General features: G+C 38.7%; 1 protein-coding gene across 1 annotated transcript; it reads left to right on the top strand.

The window, feature by feature from the left end:
• The first annotated feature begins 3979 nt into the window (after positions 1-3979).
• On the top strand, positions 3980-16810 carry LOC118807436. The gene is made up of 10 exons (XM_036569448.1): positions 3980-4069; positions 5568-5717; positions 5829-5942; positions 9587-9736; positions 9848-9961; positions 11846-11959; positions 12495-12635; positions 13906-13945; positions 15908-15959; positions 16075-16810. Exons 1-10 carry the CDS (start codon positions 4061-4063, stop codon positions 16808-16810), a joined length of 1620 nt encoding a protein of 539 aa, XP_036425341.1. The 5' UTR covers positions 3980-4060.
• Positions 16811-17558: the final 748 nt, after the last annotated feature.

Raw genomic sequence — 17558 nt, forward strand, 5'->3', positions numbered from 1 at the left:
GTCTCCAGCTGTGCAAATGTACGAGGCCTTTGTTGTCGTATTTTATACTTCATAATGCACCACATGTTTTCAGTGGGAGATGGCAGGCCAGTTTAGCCCCTGCACTGATTACACAGCCATGCTGTTGTAACTTGCAGAATGTGGCTTAGTGCTGTTGAAAAGCATGGACGCTCTGAAAAAGACGGTGTCTAAAAGACTGATAATCCCTCATACCATAACAATCTGTCCATTATTTCCAAAAAATAATGACATTACGCACTGAAGAGGGTGAAATACCTAAAATCTGGGATGCTCTGGAGCAATTGCACATGAGCCTAAAGTCACTGAAACCAATACCAAGTGTCAGCTAGAGAGGTATAAAGTCCCCCAGCATTAGGCTGTGACGCAGTGGAACTAAATACTCTGAAGAGAGATGGAGCTCCAATCAATACCTTTAGAATAAGGTGGAGTGGCATTTGTGATCTAGAACTACATCAACATCAGTACCTGACCTCACTAATGCTCTTGTGGCTGAATTCGATCAAATCCTCACAGCAATGTTCCAACATAGAGTGGAAAGCCTTCCCAGAAGAGTAGAGACTTTTTACTGCAGCAAAGTGGGGCAAACTCTCTATTAATGGGTTTCTCAGAAGAAACACTGGTGTGTGCTGAGTGCTCATTGGCTGTTCATGCTCACTGAGGTCATGAACGTACATGAGGCGCTGTTTGAAACTCTTATAACTCAAGTTCAAAAGTGCTCAAAAATACAACAATGGTGTTAAAATGTTTTATGCAGTTCTGTGTTTAGAAAATGAATGTGTGATTTTATATAAAATGTTTAGGCATTTATAAAGTCTGATTTTGCTCAAATGCTCCATCTTAACCCATTCACTCCAGCGTTTAAGAAACCCAGAAGGCATTACAGAGTGGTAATTCTCGCTACAAGCTCTCTGATGGCAACAAATTCTGACTGTTAGCTGAGCCACTGATCTACAGGCTAACAAATACAACCAAACTGTTTCAAACTTTTACCTCTGTCATAAAAAATGTTAAGAAATCTGTCTTTATTCTGCACAAAATGGATGCAAAAGACGTTATTTATTGTTTTAACTAGAGAAAAGAAGCCAAACTGAGGTAAAGTATCTAGATAGCCAGCTACGTTGCAAACTTTAGTTTTTAATTTTTTGTCCTCCTCAGCTGACGAGTCATTTCTGTAGTTCAGGTATTATACTCTATCCTTAAGGATGATTTAAAGACATTTACTACAGTTATATGGCTGCAATATGATATATGGTTTCTTAGCTTTAACATTAGCTGTTTAACATTATCCAATTTTAGTTTTTCAAAAGTTTCTTCCACCTTAAAGTTACAGAGTGCCCTTTAAACTACTTCAATACTTAGCAAAAAACTAAATATTGTGAAGAGAAATGTGCCAACAGAAACAGGGGTGTAGCCAGAACTTTTAGCATGGGGTGGCAAGGTTGTACCCAGCGATTTAAACGGGGTGGCACACTGCTAGAAAAATATCCGAAATAAAATAGCATTACGATATTAAAATGACATAAAAAGTGCTGTGTCAGTTTTTCTCTTTTCATAACTACATCTGTCCATCATTTCCACAAGAATAAAACTATTACATCACCACAATTATTGCCAAAAGTAAACTGAAGGGCAAAAATGATGTAATGTATTTTATTCACTCATGATGAAATTATGCGCTTGAATCAAACAAATACTTTAGTACACTATGCTAACTCAAATAAATAAATAAATAAAAATTAATAATGCAGACAGGCAATCAAAAGCGTATCACAGCAAGATACGCTAATTATTAAATGCATCAGCAGACTCATATATCTGACTGGCAACTACCCTTTCGGTGGATTTTCATTATAACGCGTAACCATTTATACACTTTTTTCTGGTGACTGCTTCATTCAGTGTCTCATTTTTCATAATTGGGTTGGCCAGAAGGGTGGCCCTGCTTCATGCTAGGGTGGCACTGGCCATCTCTGGCCACCCCTTGGCTATGCCTCTGATTAGAAAGTGAAAGAAAATGTGGATATATTGAACAATAGTTTCATATAAAGAACAGGTCAAACCTGGTTCTTGTTAAACGTGTTGGGTGGAGTTTTAACTGAAACATTTTTCTTTTGCATATATGTAGAATCTTTTTAAAAACAGAGGTCTTTTCAGTAAATTAGACTACATTCATAACCTTTCTGCATCCCTGTTCACTATGTTGAAATAATGACTTATGGTGTCTAAATATTGACGTAGTATTTTCTGTTAATGACGAAATAAATGAATGATGAAATGTAATAATTCATTATTTCAACAAAACATTCCAAAATCTCAAAAAAATACTTTATTCCAAGATGTTAAGTAAATTTTTGACAAAATAACTAATTATTTGAAGATAGGAAGTTAATATTTTGGCATTCTGCTGCCAAACACGCCACACAATGTCTAATATGAAGCAGACAGCAGTGCAGCTATTGTTATACCTATTCCAACGCTTCCATTTTCAAATTAACAGCAAGATTACACATATCAGCCATGATGCTAGATTTACATAAACCCAACCAACCCTGCAACACCCTTCATCATAAAGCACACGTTCGCTCACCACAGGCACAGTTTCTGCCTGTGGAAGATCTCCACAAATTCTCTGCAAGTGGCTCATTTTCATACCTAGCTAGATGCTAGCTAATGTTAGCCAACTAGGCATTTGAAGTGTCACCGAAAGCAAGAAGCACCGCCTGTAGCAAATGTTAATCTGGTTTGAGCATAAATATGCAAACCTGGTCTGCTGTTCTCTATCTCAGGCGATTCGTCTGCGCGGTCAAGTGAACAAATTCACTTGTATTGAGATCTCAATTATGACAATACGCATCACGCAAACATGAGTGTGGATCGCTGCGTTCCTGCATTTTACAATGCTATCCGGCTTTCTGAGAGCAATATTCTTGAAATAGTATAATTTTGGACAGCATCTTTCTTAAACTGCCACTCTGTTACTGAATGCAATCCAGCAGCGATGTTGACATGCCTGGCTGGACCCAATGTGGCATCCAGGTACGTATATCTATGGGTTTGAGTACTAAATTTACTTGACAAAGATGGCAGACGAATCAGATAACCAGAGCGGTGAATTTCTTGTACAAATGTTAGTACAAATAATTATTTCATGATTAAACCCCTTAAACAATTGACAATAACATGTTTAATAGTTAAAGTAATACATTTAACATTTACCTTTTTTTGTGGTTTGTTGGTGAAATAAAGGCGACAGTGTTGGAGGCCATTTTTGAAACTGTATCCTAAATACTTTATCAGCATTTATCATTAAAGACCAGACACTGGGTGTGTGGACATGGCTCAGCCAGGTGGTTTCTGAGCTGCTGAAGGGTTCAACTGGGCAGCTGCAGAGGTCAATTCTGCCGGGAGACCAATGGTCAGTCAGGCCTCCTGTATAATTTACATGCGACCCAGAAGGATAGGCGGTTTAGATGATGTATGTATGTATGTATGTGCTGTATAATTCTGTTACCTGTCATTTCTGTCACAGAAATGGACAAGAATAAAAAGCCAATGGCTGTTGAGTTGATTTCTTAGAATTTGACGTCTTTGGTTCACCATATTGGAATTTTCTTGGATTCTTTTGGATCACAGCCATTCTATCAGCCTGCTGATTGGTAGACTGGTCCTCCTTGCAAGCCAACCTCGACCAACAGTTCATCACAATTATGTTACTGTTGCCGGCCTTATTAGCATAGACTGGAAGAAGAAATACAGAAATAAATAAATAGAGAGAAACTAACACTAAATTATTACAATTACTGAAGTAGTTTCCATCTCTGCTGCCCATTTATGAACGCATAATGGGACTGGTAACTGGCGAGAGAATTATCAAGAGATTCCACATTCCAGCAGTTCAGAAATACACACATTTCGTTTTGACACATGCCCATTGTATTTAGCTGCGCCCCATCAAACTCACCTCCCTCAGTTCAGTTCTGACACTGGAACTAGACAACGTATTCATCACGTCTTCAGAACCACCACATCCAATATTAAGATGTCAAGGGTAAGCAAAATATCTTAAATTAAACATGTATGTTATCATGTTTTTGCCTGAACAACTATTGCCTTTTTGACCATTGTTTAACTGACTTGAACTGTAACATATAACAATTTTAACTATACGGTGTATATTTGAAAATATCAAAAAACTATGTCCATAAGTGACAAACATAAGTTGGATAAAAGTGAAACACATATATCCTAAATCATATATTGCCATATATTGTATTTCTGTATGACCGATATTTTGTTTGTTGTTTTCATTCTTTGTGTCTACTCATATTACAGTACTCATACTGTAATATTCAAATAGACTTGTAGCCTGGTGTAGTTTGAAATTATTGGCAGATTTTGAAGTGATTTAAGACTAAATATTGTGCAGTAAACTGTGCCGACAGAAAGTGAAAGGAAATGAGTACATTTGACACAACATTTCTGAAGACAGGTCGAGACTGGTTCTGATTAGAGGTGAAGGGTGAAGTTGAAACTGAAATATTTTTATTTTACATGTGTATAATCTTTTCAAATTAGTGACTTAGTATCTCCTAATAATGACTTATTAACCCAAAATAATCACTTGCTTAAACTGGCAAGCATCACAAGCTAAAGTATACTGCCGTGACAGGTAGGAAAAGCCAACAGCTCCTTGATTTCTGAATTATATGCAAAATAAAGTCCCATGATGATGATTTTCTCCTGTAAAGACTGACATCTCAACTGTAAAAACAAACGTGTGGCACAAAAATTTTTTCACAGTTGAACTGCACATTTTGGTGCTTCAGTAACATTGATAGAATATATTTTAAAAGAACTGTGTATGATTTACAAGCTTGGAAGTGCACTAGATGTTCGTCTTCATAGGTGAGCAAGTAAGTCAACATATTAAAAGTGTTTTTATTATGTTTAAATGCTATTGTTTATGTGATGTTGACATTAAGGAAGCTGTGGTTTTGTTCCTGGCACAGCTGTCTTTGTGGGGGTTCTCACCCCTCCACTTTCACCCCACATTGCTCGCTAGCAGCTCAACACAGTCACAACATTTCACACAAAGAGACAACAGGGTCCTAGATAATCTGACAACAGAGTTACAGGGAAAACATATTTTATTTGATTACATGAATCAAAATATCCAACAGGGACAGGGACTTCAAAGGCAGCAAGAAATGCCCAGCGCTTCTCCAGCATGAAACTGGGGAGGGGGTAACGTGGGAGGACACACATGTAGGGTGGACAAACTCACACACAAAGCCCTCAACAGATGCACTTCAGCGCTAGTAGCAACTACAACAACAATTACAGCAACAGTCTGTTTGTTGGCCGTGCACAGTAACACCTACGGAAAGCCACTTTGCATGGTCATACCCGTTAAGCTCCAATACTGTGTGAGGGCACTTACTCACCTCTCATTATTTGTGTTATAAAATCATCAGGGGTTGTGCTTGCCTATGCAAAAAGTCTAAATCTGCATAATCTAACAGTTACTACACTTTCCATTGTAATAGCCCCCGCGTCTGCCCAAGAATCCCCCACCTGTTGCCCCTAAAAAACACACGATTGTCAGAGTAGGACAATCATTGCCAGGTATGATGCGTTCCATCTCTCTGCCTGAAAGTGATCAAGGGAGTGGAAGAGGGGAATATCTTAATGTGATGGTAAGGGCCTTATACCATGTTGAACTAAGTTCATAACTGCTATCAGTACATAGATAAATACGCTGCGGCCTATGGGCAAACACATATAAGTGTTCTTATGTGCTCTCCAAGAGGAAGAATGGAATGGACAAAGAAGAGAAGAACCCGACACTTCAGAGCATCGCTGAAGCTCCAAACCCAAGTGACGTCCAGGTTATGGAGGAGGAGAAAGTAGATAAAGAGAGAGTAAGTAGAGATACTGATTCTCTTAAAAATTGAGGTGCCAGAAGAGGTTCTTAGAGGGTTCTTAGAGGGTTCTTAGAGGGTTCTTTGAAGTGATGCCAAAGAAGAACTACTTTCAATTGAGACTTGTACAGCTTAATACAGTGTACATGTCCAATACTAATAAATTATGACAAATAAACCAAATGGGAATGTTTTTCTCTTGAGTAATGTCATGTTCTAGATAAGGTGGAAAAGCTGAAAGACATTAAATGTCGTTAAAGACGTTAAATGAGATATTTAGCTCATAGTTCCTCGCCTGGTGGACAAGAGAGAGCAACCTTTTAATTCAGGCAACAAAAATGGCAGTTTACAAGTAAAAGGATTTTTAAATTTAAATCAAGTATTTTGTTTGGTTTATACACTATATTTGAACGGTATTGGACATGTACACCATATTGGGGCCTATATGTCTTAGCAGTCAGAGTTCAAATCAGACAGCTGAGATGTCGAGGAAAAAAAACACAGCAGACTTAAAACCTAAACTGACAAGCATTACAAGCTAAAGTATACTGCCATGACAGGAAGGAAAAGCCAACAGCTCCTTGATTTCTGAATTATGTGCAAAATAAAGTCCCGTGATGATGATTTTCTCCTGTAAAGACTGACATCTCAACTGTAAAAACAAACGTGTGGCACAAAAATTTTGCTTTGCCAATCATGCTGTGTTAGTTTTCTGCAGAAGTGGCCACAACCCGTTTTTGCCATTTCCCTTTAGAATTATGTACAAAACACACTCCTGTGGAGTTTAAACTCACAAAATGAAACAAAAATGCAGTTTTACACTTGTTTTGGAGGCCTCACAGTTGAACTGCGCATTTTGGTGCTTCAGTAACATTGACAAAATATATTTTGATAGAACTGTGTATGATTTACGAACATGGAAGTGCACTAGATGTTCGTCTTCATAGGTGAGCAAGTAAGTCAACATATTAAAAGTGTTTTTATTATGTTTAAATGCTATTGTTTATGTGATGTTGACATTAAGGAAGCTGCGGTTTTGTTCCTGGCACAGCTGTCTTTGTGGGGGTTCTCACCCCTCCCCTTTCACCCCACACTGCTCACTAGCAGCTCAACATAGTCACAACATTTCACACAAAGAGACAACAGGGTCCTAGATAATCTGACAACAGAGTTACAGGGAAAACATATTGTATTTGATTACATGAATCAAAATATCCAACAAGTCGATTGACCACTAGGGGCTCTACAGAAAGTGAATAAATTACATGAATCCATTGTGGATTCTACATCAGAGGTAAGAGGCAGTATAGCAGAATGAGTCATGAATAATTATGCTACTGTAGTGTTGGTGCAGAAGAAGACACAGAATACATTGTGTGTGTGGGCAAATACTCTTTTAGTTATTGAACAGGGACTTCAAAGGCAGCAAGAAATGCCTCAAGAAATGCCTCCTCACAGCAGTGTGGCCCGTGGCAGACACCACATTACATTTCGGTATACGTTTAGCAGCAGCATTAAAATACTGTGTGAGGGCACTTACTCACCTCTCATCATTTGTGTTATAAAATCATCAGGGGTTGTGCTTGCCTATGCAAAAAGTCTAAATCTGCATAATCTAACAGTTACTACACTTTCCATTGTAATAGCCCCCACGTCTGCCCAAGAATCCCCCACCTGTTGCCTCTAAAAAACACACGATTGTCAGGGTAGGACAATCATCGCCAGGTATGATGCGTTCCATCTCTCTGCCTGAAAGTGATCAAGGGAGTGGAAGAGGGGAATATCTTAATGTGATGGTAAGGGGCTTACACCATTTTGTACTAAGTTCATAACTGCTATCAGTACATAGATAAATACGCTGAAGCCTATGGGCAAACACATATAAGTGTTCTTATGTGCTCTCCAAGAGGAAGAATGGAATGGACAAAGAAGAGAACAACCCGACACTTCAGAGCATCACTGAAGCTCCAAACCCAAGTGACGTCCAGGTTATGGAGGAGGAGAAAGTAGATAAAAAGAGAGTAAGTAGAGATACTGATTCTCTTAAAAATTGAGGTGCCAGAAGAGGTTCTTAGAGGGTTCTTAGAGGGTTCTTTGAAGCGATGCCAAAGAAGAACTACTTTCAATTGAGACTTGTACAGCTTAATACAGTGTACATGTCCAATACTAATAAATTATGATAAATAAACCAAATGGGAATGTTTTTCTCTTGAGTAATGTCATGTTCTAGATAAGGTGGAAAAGCTGAAAGACATTAAATGTCATTAAAGACGTTAAATGAGATATTTAGCTCATAGTTCCTCGCCTGGTGGACAAGAGAGAGCAACCTTTTAATTCAGGCAACAAAAATGGCAGTTTACAAGTAAAAGGATTTTTAAATTTAAATCAAGTATTTTGTTTGGTTTATACACTATATTTGAATGGTATTGGACATGTACACCATATTGGGGCCTATATGTCTTAGCAGTCAGAGTTCAAATCAGACAGCTGAGATGTCGAGGAAAAAAAACAAAGCAAACTTAAAACCTAAACTGACAAGCATTACAAGCTAAAGTATACTGCCATGACAGGAAGGAAAAGCCAACAGCTCCTTGATTTCTGAATTATGTGCAAAATAAAGTCCCGTGATGATGATTTTCTCCTGTAAAGACTGACATCTCAACTGTAAAAACAAACGTGTGGCACAAAAATTTTGCTTTGCCAATCATGCTGTGTTAGTTTTCTGCAGAAGTGGCCACAACCCGTTTTTGCCATTTCCCTTTAGAATTATGTACAAAACACACTCCTGTGGAGTTTAAACTCACAAAATGAAACAAAAATGCAGTTTTACACTTGTTTTAGAGGCCTCACAGTTGAACTGTGCATTTTGGTGCTTCAGTAATGTTGACAAAATATATTTTGATAGAACTGTGTATGATTTACAAACATGGAAGTGCACTAGATGTTCGTCTTCATAGGTGAGCAAGTAAGTCAACATATTAAAAGTGTTTTTATTATGTTTAAATGCTATTGTTTATGTGATGTTGACATTAAGGAAGCTGTGGTTTTGTTCCTGGCACAGCTGTCTTTGTGGGGGTTCTCACCCCTCCCCTTTCACCCCACACTGCTCACTAGCAGCTCAACATAGTCACAACATTTCACACAAAGAGACAACAGGGTCCTAGATAATCTGACAACAGAGTTACAGGGAAAACATATTGTATTTGATTACATGAATCAAAATATCCAACAAGTCGATTGACCACTAGGGGCTCTACAGAAAGTGAATAAATTACATGAATCCATTGTGGATTCTACATCAGAGGTAAGAGGCAGTATAGCAGAATGAGTCATGAATAATTATGCTACTGTAGTGTTGGTGCAGAAGAAGACACAGAATACATTGTGTGTGTGGGCAAATACTCTTTTAGTTATTGAACAGGGACTTCAAAGGCAGCAAGAAATGCCTCCTCACAGCAGTGTGGCCTGTGGCAGACACCACATTACATTTCGGTATACGTTTAGCAGCAGCATTAAAATACTGTGTGAGGGCACTTACTCACCTCTCATCATTTGTGTTATAAAATCATCAGGGGTTGTGCTTGCCTATGCAAAAAGTCTAAATCTGCATAATCTAACAGTAACTACACTTTCCATTGTAATAGCCCCCGCGTCTGCCCAAGAATCCCCCACCTGTTGCCCCTGAAAAACACACGATTGTCAGAGTAGGACAATCATTGCCAGGTATGATGCGTTCCATCTCTCTGCCTGAAAGTGATCAAGGGAGTGGAAGAGGGGAATATCTTAATGTGATGGTAAGGGGCTTACACCATTTTGTACTAAGTTCATAATTGCTATTAGTACATAGATAAATACGCTGAAGCCTATGGGCAAACACATATAAGTGTTCTTATGTGCTCTCCAAGAGGAAGAATGGAATGGACAAAGAAGAGAAGAACCCGACACTTCGGAGCATCACTGAAGCTCCAAACCCAAGTGACGTCCAGGTTATGGAGGAGGAGAAAGTAGATAAAGAGAGAGTAAGTAGAGATACTGATTCTCTTAAAAATTGAGGTGCCAGAAGAGGTTCTTAGAGGGTTCTTAGAGGGTTCTTTGAAGCGATGCCAAAGAAGAACCACTTTCAATTGAGACTTGTACGGCTTAATACAGTGTACATGTCCAATACTAATAAATTATGATAAATAAACCAAATGGGAATGTTTTTCTCTTGAGTAATGTCATGTTCTAGATAAGGTGGAAAAGCTGAAAGACATTAAAGGTCGTTAAAGACGTTAAATGAGATATTTAGCTCATAGTTCCTCACTCGGTGGACAAGAGAGAGCAGCCTTTTAATTCAGGCAACAAAAACGGCAGCCTAATAGTAAAAGGATTTTTAAATTTAAATCAAGTATTTTGTTTGGTTTATACACTATATTTGAACGGTATTGGACATGTACACCATATTGGGGCCTATATGTCTTAGCAGTCAGAGTTCAAATCAGACAGCTGAGATGTCGAGGAAAAAAAACACAGCAGACTTAAAACCTAAACTGACAAGCATTACAAGCTAAAGTATACTGCCATGAGAGGTAGGAAAAGCCAACAGCTCCTTCATTTCTGAATTATGTGCAAAATAAAGTCCCGTAATGATGATTTTCTCCTGTAAAGACTGACATCTCAACTGTAAAAACAAACGTGTGGCACAAAAAATTTTCTTTGCCAATCATGCTGTGTTAGTTTTCTGCAGAAGCGGCCACAACCCGTTTTTGCCATTTCCCTCTAGAATTATGTACAAAACACACTCCTGTGGAGTTTAAACTCACAAAATGAAACAAAAATGCAGTTTTACACTTGTTTTGGAGGCCTCACAGTTGAACTGCGCATTTTGGTGCTTCAATAACATTGACAAAATATATTTTGATAGAACTGTGTATGATTTACAAACATGGAAGTGCACTAGATGTTCGTCTTCATAGGTGAGCAAGTAAGTCAACATATTAAAAGTGTTTTTATTATGTTTAAATGCTATTGTTTATGTGATGTTGACATTAAGGAAGCTGCGGTTTGGTTCCTGGCACAGCCGTCTTTGTGAGGGGTCTCACCCCTCCCCTTTCACCCCACACTGCTCACTAGCAGCTCAACATAGTCACAACATTTCACACAAAGAGACAACAGGGTCCAAAATAATCTGACAACAGAGTTACAGGGAAAACATATTTTATTTGATTACATGAATCAAAATATCCAACAAGTCGATTGACCACTAGGGGCTCTACAGAAAGAGAATAAATTACATGAATCCCTTGTGGATTCTACATCAGAGGTAAGAGGCAGTATAGCAGAATGAGTCATGAATAATTATGCTACTGTAGTGTTGGTGCAGAAGAAGACACAGAATACATTGTGTGTGTGGGCAAATACTCTTTTAGTTATTGAACAGGGACTTCAAAGGCAGCAAGAAATGCCTCCTCACAGCAGTGTGGCCTGTGGCAGACACCACATTACATTTCGGTATACGTTTAGCAGCAGCATTAAAATACTGTGTGAGGGCACTTACTCACCTCTCATCATTTGTGTTATAAAATCATCAGGGGTTGTGCTTGCCTATGCAAAAAGTCTAAATCTGCATAATCTAACAGTAACTACACTTTCCATTGTAATAGCCTCCGTCTCTGCCCAAGAATCCCCCACCTGTTGCCCCTGAAAAACACACGATTGTCAGAGTAGGACAATCATTGCCAGGTATGATGCGTTCCATCTCTCTGCCTGAAAGTGATCAAGGGAGTGGAAGAGGGAAATATCTTAATGTGATGGTAAGGGGCTTAAACCATTTTGAACTAAGTTCATAATTACTATTAGTACATAGATAAATACGCTGAAGCCTATGGGCAAACACATATAAGTGTTCTTATGTGCTCTCCAAGAGGAAGAATGGAATGGACAAAGAAGAGAAGAACCCGACACTTCGGAGCATCACTGAAGCTCCAAACCCAAGTGACGTCCAGGTTACGGAGGAGGAGAAAGTAGATAAAGAGAGAGTAAGTAGAGATACTGATTCTCTTAAAAATTGAGGTGCCAGAAGAGGTTCTTAGAGGATTCTTAGAGGGTTCTTTGAAGTGATGCCAAAGAAGAACCACTTTCAATTGAGACTTGTACGGCTTAATACAGTGTACATGTCCAATACTAATAAATTATGACAAAGGCAACAAAAATGGCAGTTTACAAGTAAAAGGATTTTTAAATTTAAATTAAGTATAGTTGTTTGGTTTATACACTATATTTGAATGGTATTGGACATGTACACCATATTGGGGCCTATATGTCTTAGCAGTCAGGGCTCCCTTAAAGAACTGTTTAATGGACGGTTCTTAGAAGAGCCACTTTTGTAAATGAGATGTGCAAGTGTGAAGAAACTTTCTAAAGTTTAGAGAATCCTCACATAATGTGGGTTTTTCCTAGAGCTGTACATCCAACAACCATTTAGGACTCTAATTTGTCAGAGTGAATGGGCTGTATTGTTACATTGTGAGAAAGTCAGCGGAACTTTTTCATGATGAAGTCTTATTTTTCTAGGTCCTTGTACCTCAGAGGTCTTGGGATGGAGGTTTGAGGTTGCATTATGCTTCTACACCTGCATTGCCTAATCGAATGCTTAATTGCAAGAGAGATGTTTCTACTTGGAGGAACTTAAACGAGTGCAAAGAAGACAAAGAGGTATGAAAATCTGAAAGGTCATGTATAAAAACACCATAGAAATCTCTCTAACAACAGCTGTACAGTATGTGACAGTATGTGAAATGAAAAAAAAAAACAGAATTTTTTACCCATAATCAAACTAAAACAGGACAAGAGAAGATATTTGATGTTTTACCTTTTCAACTTCATTTTTTTGTGTGAATATACTAGGGCTGCATTGATACTGTGCTCAAAAATACATGAATACCAACATTCGATGCCACCTGATAGCTTGTGATGTAAGCCTAGTGAACGCTGCCTCACTAATGAATGACTCAAGCTGACAGTCTGCGATTTTCACCTGTTTTTAAACACACACAAAAACAATCACAACCACTTATGGGTGGAGAAGCGTAGACTAACAAACAGGGGTGAAAAGTCAGCATTTGCTACCAGCTGTATACACTGGATAAACAACTGGATACTCTGTTTGACTAAAGAAAACTGAGGTATGAATGTTAATATGTTGATTTCTTAAACTGTCTTTGTAAAGTAGGCTGTGGAGAGTCCATATTGTCTTACCCATGTATATCACAGCCTGGCTTTAGTATCAGTGCACAGTGTGGCACAAGTTGGCAAAGCTGCAGCTCAGTTTCTCAGAGTGTTCTGCTCAGTACTTGGGAACAAGTACTAAAATCATGGTGGTAAAAAGTCAAGAGGAAAGCTGTTAAGCTTTCCATCTTATCCTGGACTGCTGAGCAGAACTACAGGACATGCCCATGAATTCCCTTTGGCACTACATTTCCCATAATGCCCCAGCTTCTTCACAAAAGCTTGAGCTGCTAATGTTTTCAGTCAGAGCCATTTTCTGTCTTTTTTTTTTTTAGAGTAAACAGAGAGTATGGTTGCTAGACTGGTCTGCTTGCAGTCCAGATCTATCTCCTTCTGAATCTGCATGATACATTATGAAGTGCAAAATACGACAACCAAGGCCTTGTACTGTTGCACAGCTGGGAGAATTTAACACAGTGGTAGATACGCTCCTGTCCCAACTTTTTGGAACATATTTTTATTACCATTTCACATAATGTCACAACTGGAATTGAGGTTTGTAATAATACCATTTACTCATCTGCCTCGACAAATGAGGCCCATATTTTCAACAAGACACTATTTGAAATTAACTTCTAAAATGGGGTGCAAATTAAACTATATATGTCCTAATACTTTTGGTAAAAAATAAATCGCCTGAATTGCAACTGAGAAACATCTAGTAAAGCATTTTGCTCTTTTCTCTTTCCTCTGTCAGGACAATGAAGACCTAATGGAATGGTGGCGCGCAGTTGAACGTAAGAACTGGACTTACATTCAGCTGGTTGAAAAGTTCTAAACAAATATGGATGCCTATTCTTAGATTTTCAAATGCATCAGTATTTCTTCACTTTCTACACCTCTTCAGTATTCAGCCCCTTCAGGTGTTTAAAGTACCCATAAGTTAAAATGTTTTCACTATGTGCTTTACGTACACAGATCTCATAAAACATAACCCCAGTGCTAAAATCTAATTAGCTGACCCAAGTCAAACTACTTGAATACTCCAAGTGTTTTGTTCATGAAGTAATCTTTGACTTTTATATTGCTTGGTAACCATGCCCTACTGTTAACCAACTACATTCCTTGCTATGTCTGTCCAACTTTCAGCTTAGGCCATCTGTAGCACTTGTGCTAACAGACTAAAAAGGCCAGTAGCCCAACTGAAAATGTAGAAGCAGAAAAGACAAAATGTGAACATAGGCCAATTTAAATAAAAATGGATTTTGAATACCATATTTATGTTAATCACACCAGGGAAATCCTTTAGCGACTGCAGGTTAAAGTAGCAGGTTTTCGTGGGTAATGAGGCAGAGGGTTGAGCTAAGAAAGCTGTGGTCATTCAGGACCAAACATGATCTCACAAAGAGAACGTGTCGGGACAACCATCAGAAATTCTGGGCCAAATGTTGGTGGAAACTCCAATTAAGTATCTAGATATTTGTTGCATGTGCGCAGAATAAATACATGTAGTAAAAAATAAACATTACTTCTTGCAAGAAAAAAAACAGTTTTGTTAGCTAATGAGAGCGTTTTGCTAGCTAGATTGTTTTGCTTTTTTATCAAATGTACCCCAGACATTAAAAGAACACGGACTAAAGGACAGGCTTCTGAGGGGGCGCACCCTTCTTAGCTCACTATCACCAGCTAAATTTTGAAAAGATAATTTAGTTAACTAGCTGCTCTTCTAATTGCCCTGTAACTTTGCTTTGTCTCACTTTAAGGTTAGGTTATGTTACATTATCTGGAACTTCAGCATGCTGATAAAAGACTAAAAGCTAGTAGATAGCATTGGTTAAGCCAGGGGGCGATTGGACTTATTTTCATTTATTAACACTCAGCTGGTGTCCTGATACTTTCAAACTGCAACGAGTAACTGTAAAACACTAAAAAATCACGAAGCTGAAGACAGCTTCTCGGTCACCAGCTTCTCGGTCACCACATTCTTGTTCGAATTTTCCGTTCCACCTTAAATGACGCAGCAGTTACATTCTAGCACCTCAAGCAACATTTAAGGTGGAACGAGAAAATTCAAACCAGAAGATAGTGAATGAGAAGCTCCTCAAAAAAAGTCAAACATTGAAAGACACAGAAAGAAACAATTCCACTCTTGAGGAAAAGTTTCCTGCTGGAGATGTGAGAAAAGTGGCTATAACTGAGCTAAAGCTTAAAGCAGAGCAAGTAGGTCTGTGTTTTTATTATATTTTTTAGCCTGTATTAGTACATCAGCACATACTGACACATATTTACAGCCAAGATGGTAAAATGGACATAAAATGTGGCTCCTGAGGTGGTTTGATTTTTGTTGAAAGGCCAAAATGGCTATTCTTAACATTTGGGTTGCCGACCCCTGGGTTAAGCAATGACTGGAGGGCTAAGAAAATGAGGGGAGGATTGGAATTGCTTTGAAGAAGCAGAGGCTGCAATTCATGGGCCTCCAAAAACATTAGAGTGTATGCAAGTGCATACCATGCAACTCGAACGCTATGCCAGTGTTGCCATTATTATTAACAATACGTTATTTATTGAACAATGGTTTATTTTATCACATTGTATTTTGTTACCGTTTCCTAAAAGCAATAAGCTTTGTGTTTACTGTGGTAAAAACACACAGGCTCTGGCTCAGTAGGCCAAAATACTAAGCAGCTGCTGTCACATTTCTTTTAAAGCATAATGTCATAGAAACACTATTCTGAAATATGGAACTCATTCTTTTTCAGCATGGGGAGCACCTCCTAGTGATCACCTGCACTCACAGGAAACAACAGGAAAGTAAGTGTCAAACAGAGAACTGTAGGACTTTTGATGTGTTGTCCACTACAGTCCTACAGGAGCATGCACTTTGTCCTAACATGTTGCATGATGTTTTGTCTCTCTCTCTCCACAGAGTGTACACAGAGAAAGCTCAGCGAGTGAAAAAAGCACTTCTCCTTTATGATTATCTCCTTTCTGATCGTGGAAATGCTCTTTATGACCTCATAACTGAGCTGATAGATGTGGCTAAAAATCTGGACAAAGTCTATAAAAGGGCGAAGATAGCAGGCATCACTGGGGGTACAGCAGGGGCAGCCGGAGTTGCGGCCGCAGTGGGAGGGGTACTACTTGCCCCACTGACGATGGGCGCTTCATTAGCAGTGGCTGCAGTTGGAGTCGGTGTAGCGGCTGCTGGAGGGGTCACAGGAGCATCTGCTGCCATCACCAATAAGGTCAACACCAACATGGACAGAAAGAGGGTGGAGAAAATCCTCAATGGCTACACGACCCAGATGGAAGATGTTGAGAACTGTGTGCAGTTTATCAACACAGGCATGGAGCACCTGATGAGTCATAAGTTGCAAGGGGTGGATGGGGAGGTGGAGAAGGTGGCAGAAGTGGACCCAGTGGTTTGGGTGAATACTGGAACGATCAGTGCAATCAGCAAGTCCTCAGGTGTCATTCAAGGCTTTGCACTGGGTATGGACATGTACTTCACCAAAGACGACACCCAGAAGCTGAAGAAAGGTTCAGAAACTAAATTTGCCAAGCAAATTCGTAAGCTGGCTCATCAGATGGAAACCACCCTTAATGAGCTAATGAAGGTTAAGAATAAGCTGGCATCAGCAAAAAAAAAGAACATCATATGAGTATATAGTTAATGTTTGCGCTATTCTGAAAGTGTCTTGAATTACACTACATGTATAAAAATTGGTAGAAACCTCCTCAAGGCTTTTTCCCCTCTTTGCTGCAGTAACAATGTACTTTTCTGGAAAGGCAGCATCCACTTTTTTCATAGCTTCAAACTGTCTCCAAATATTAGGTGAATGATATTACTGATGCATTTGTCTTTTCAGATTTAAAAAAAACGTGGCAGGCAAATATGTTTATAAGCTAGAACAATAAATTTCTTTGAAATACTCAATTTACTGGGCTTTTGATTACTCTGTTATACATGATTGTCACATGTTCCCAAATCTTCTCAGCAAATATTATAACTTATTCCATTTACAACACTGTAGTTATATCAACACTCACCAGAATGCTGGTATGAATATCTTACATATTTTAGTAGAACGATTTATCTATGTCTGGTGTTTGGGCCCCTTTCTGCTAGTGGGCCCCTTTCTACTAGAGTCACAACATTTTACACTTAGAGAGCCAAAAGAGTTCTAGTTAATCTGAGTTATGGTGAAAATATTTTATTTAATTGTATTTCTTAAAAATATTTGATGAGTTGATTGGCCACTAGGGGGCCAGCAGAAAGAAGAACATTAACATGGCTTGATTAAGGTGCTACATTGGAAGTCAGAGGCAAGTGACTATATAGCAGAATGAGTCACGAATAATTAAGCTAGATTTTGGTACTGGTGTAGCAGCAACATTCAAACACAGTGG

This window comes from Colossoma macropomum, unplaced genomic scaffold (assembly GCF_904425465.1).
Source record: "Colossoma macropomum unplaced genomic scaffold, Colossoma_macropomum, whole genome shotgun sequence".
Taxonomy (NCBI): Eukaryota; Metazoa; Chordata; class Actinopteri; order Characiformes; family Serrasalmidae; genus Colossoma; species Colossoma macropomum.

What these genes read in the sequence shown, in the direction of transcription:
- LOC118807436 (XM_036569448.1), top strand. An exon ending in GGGAATATCTTAATGTGATG is followed by an intron (nt 9,737 to 9,847) that starts GTAAGGGGCTTA and finishes GTGCTCTCCAAG; the next exon opens with AGGAAGAATGGAATGGACAA. An exon ending in ATGGTGGCGCGCAGTTGAAC is followed by an intron (nt 13,946 to 15,907) that starts GTAAGAACTGGA and finishes ATTCTTTTTCAG; the next exon opens with CATGGGGAGCACCTCCTAGT.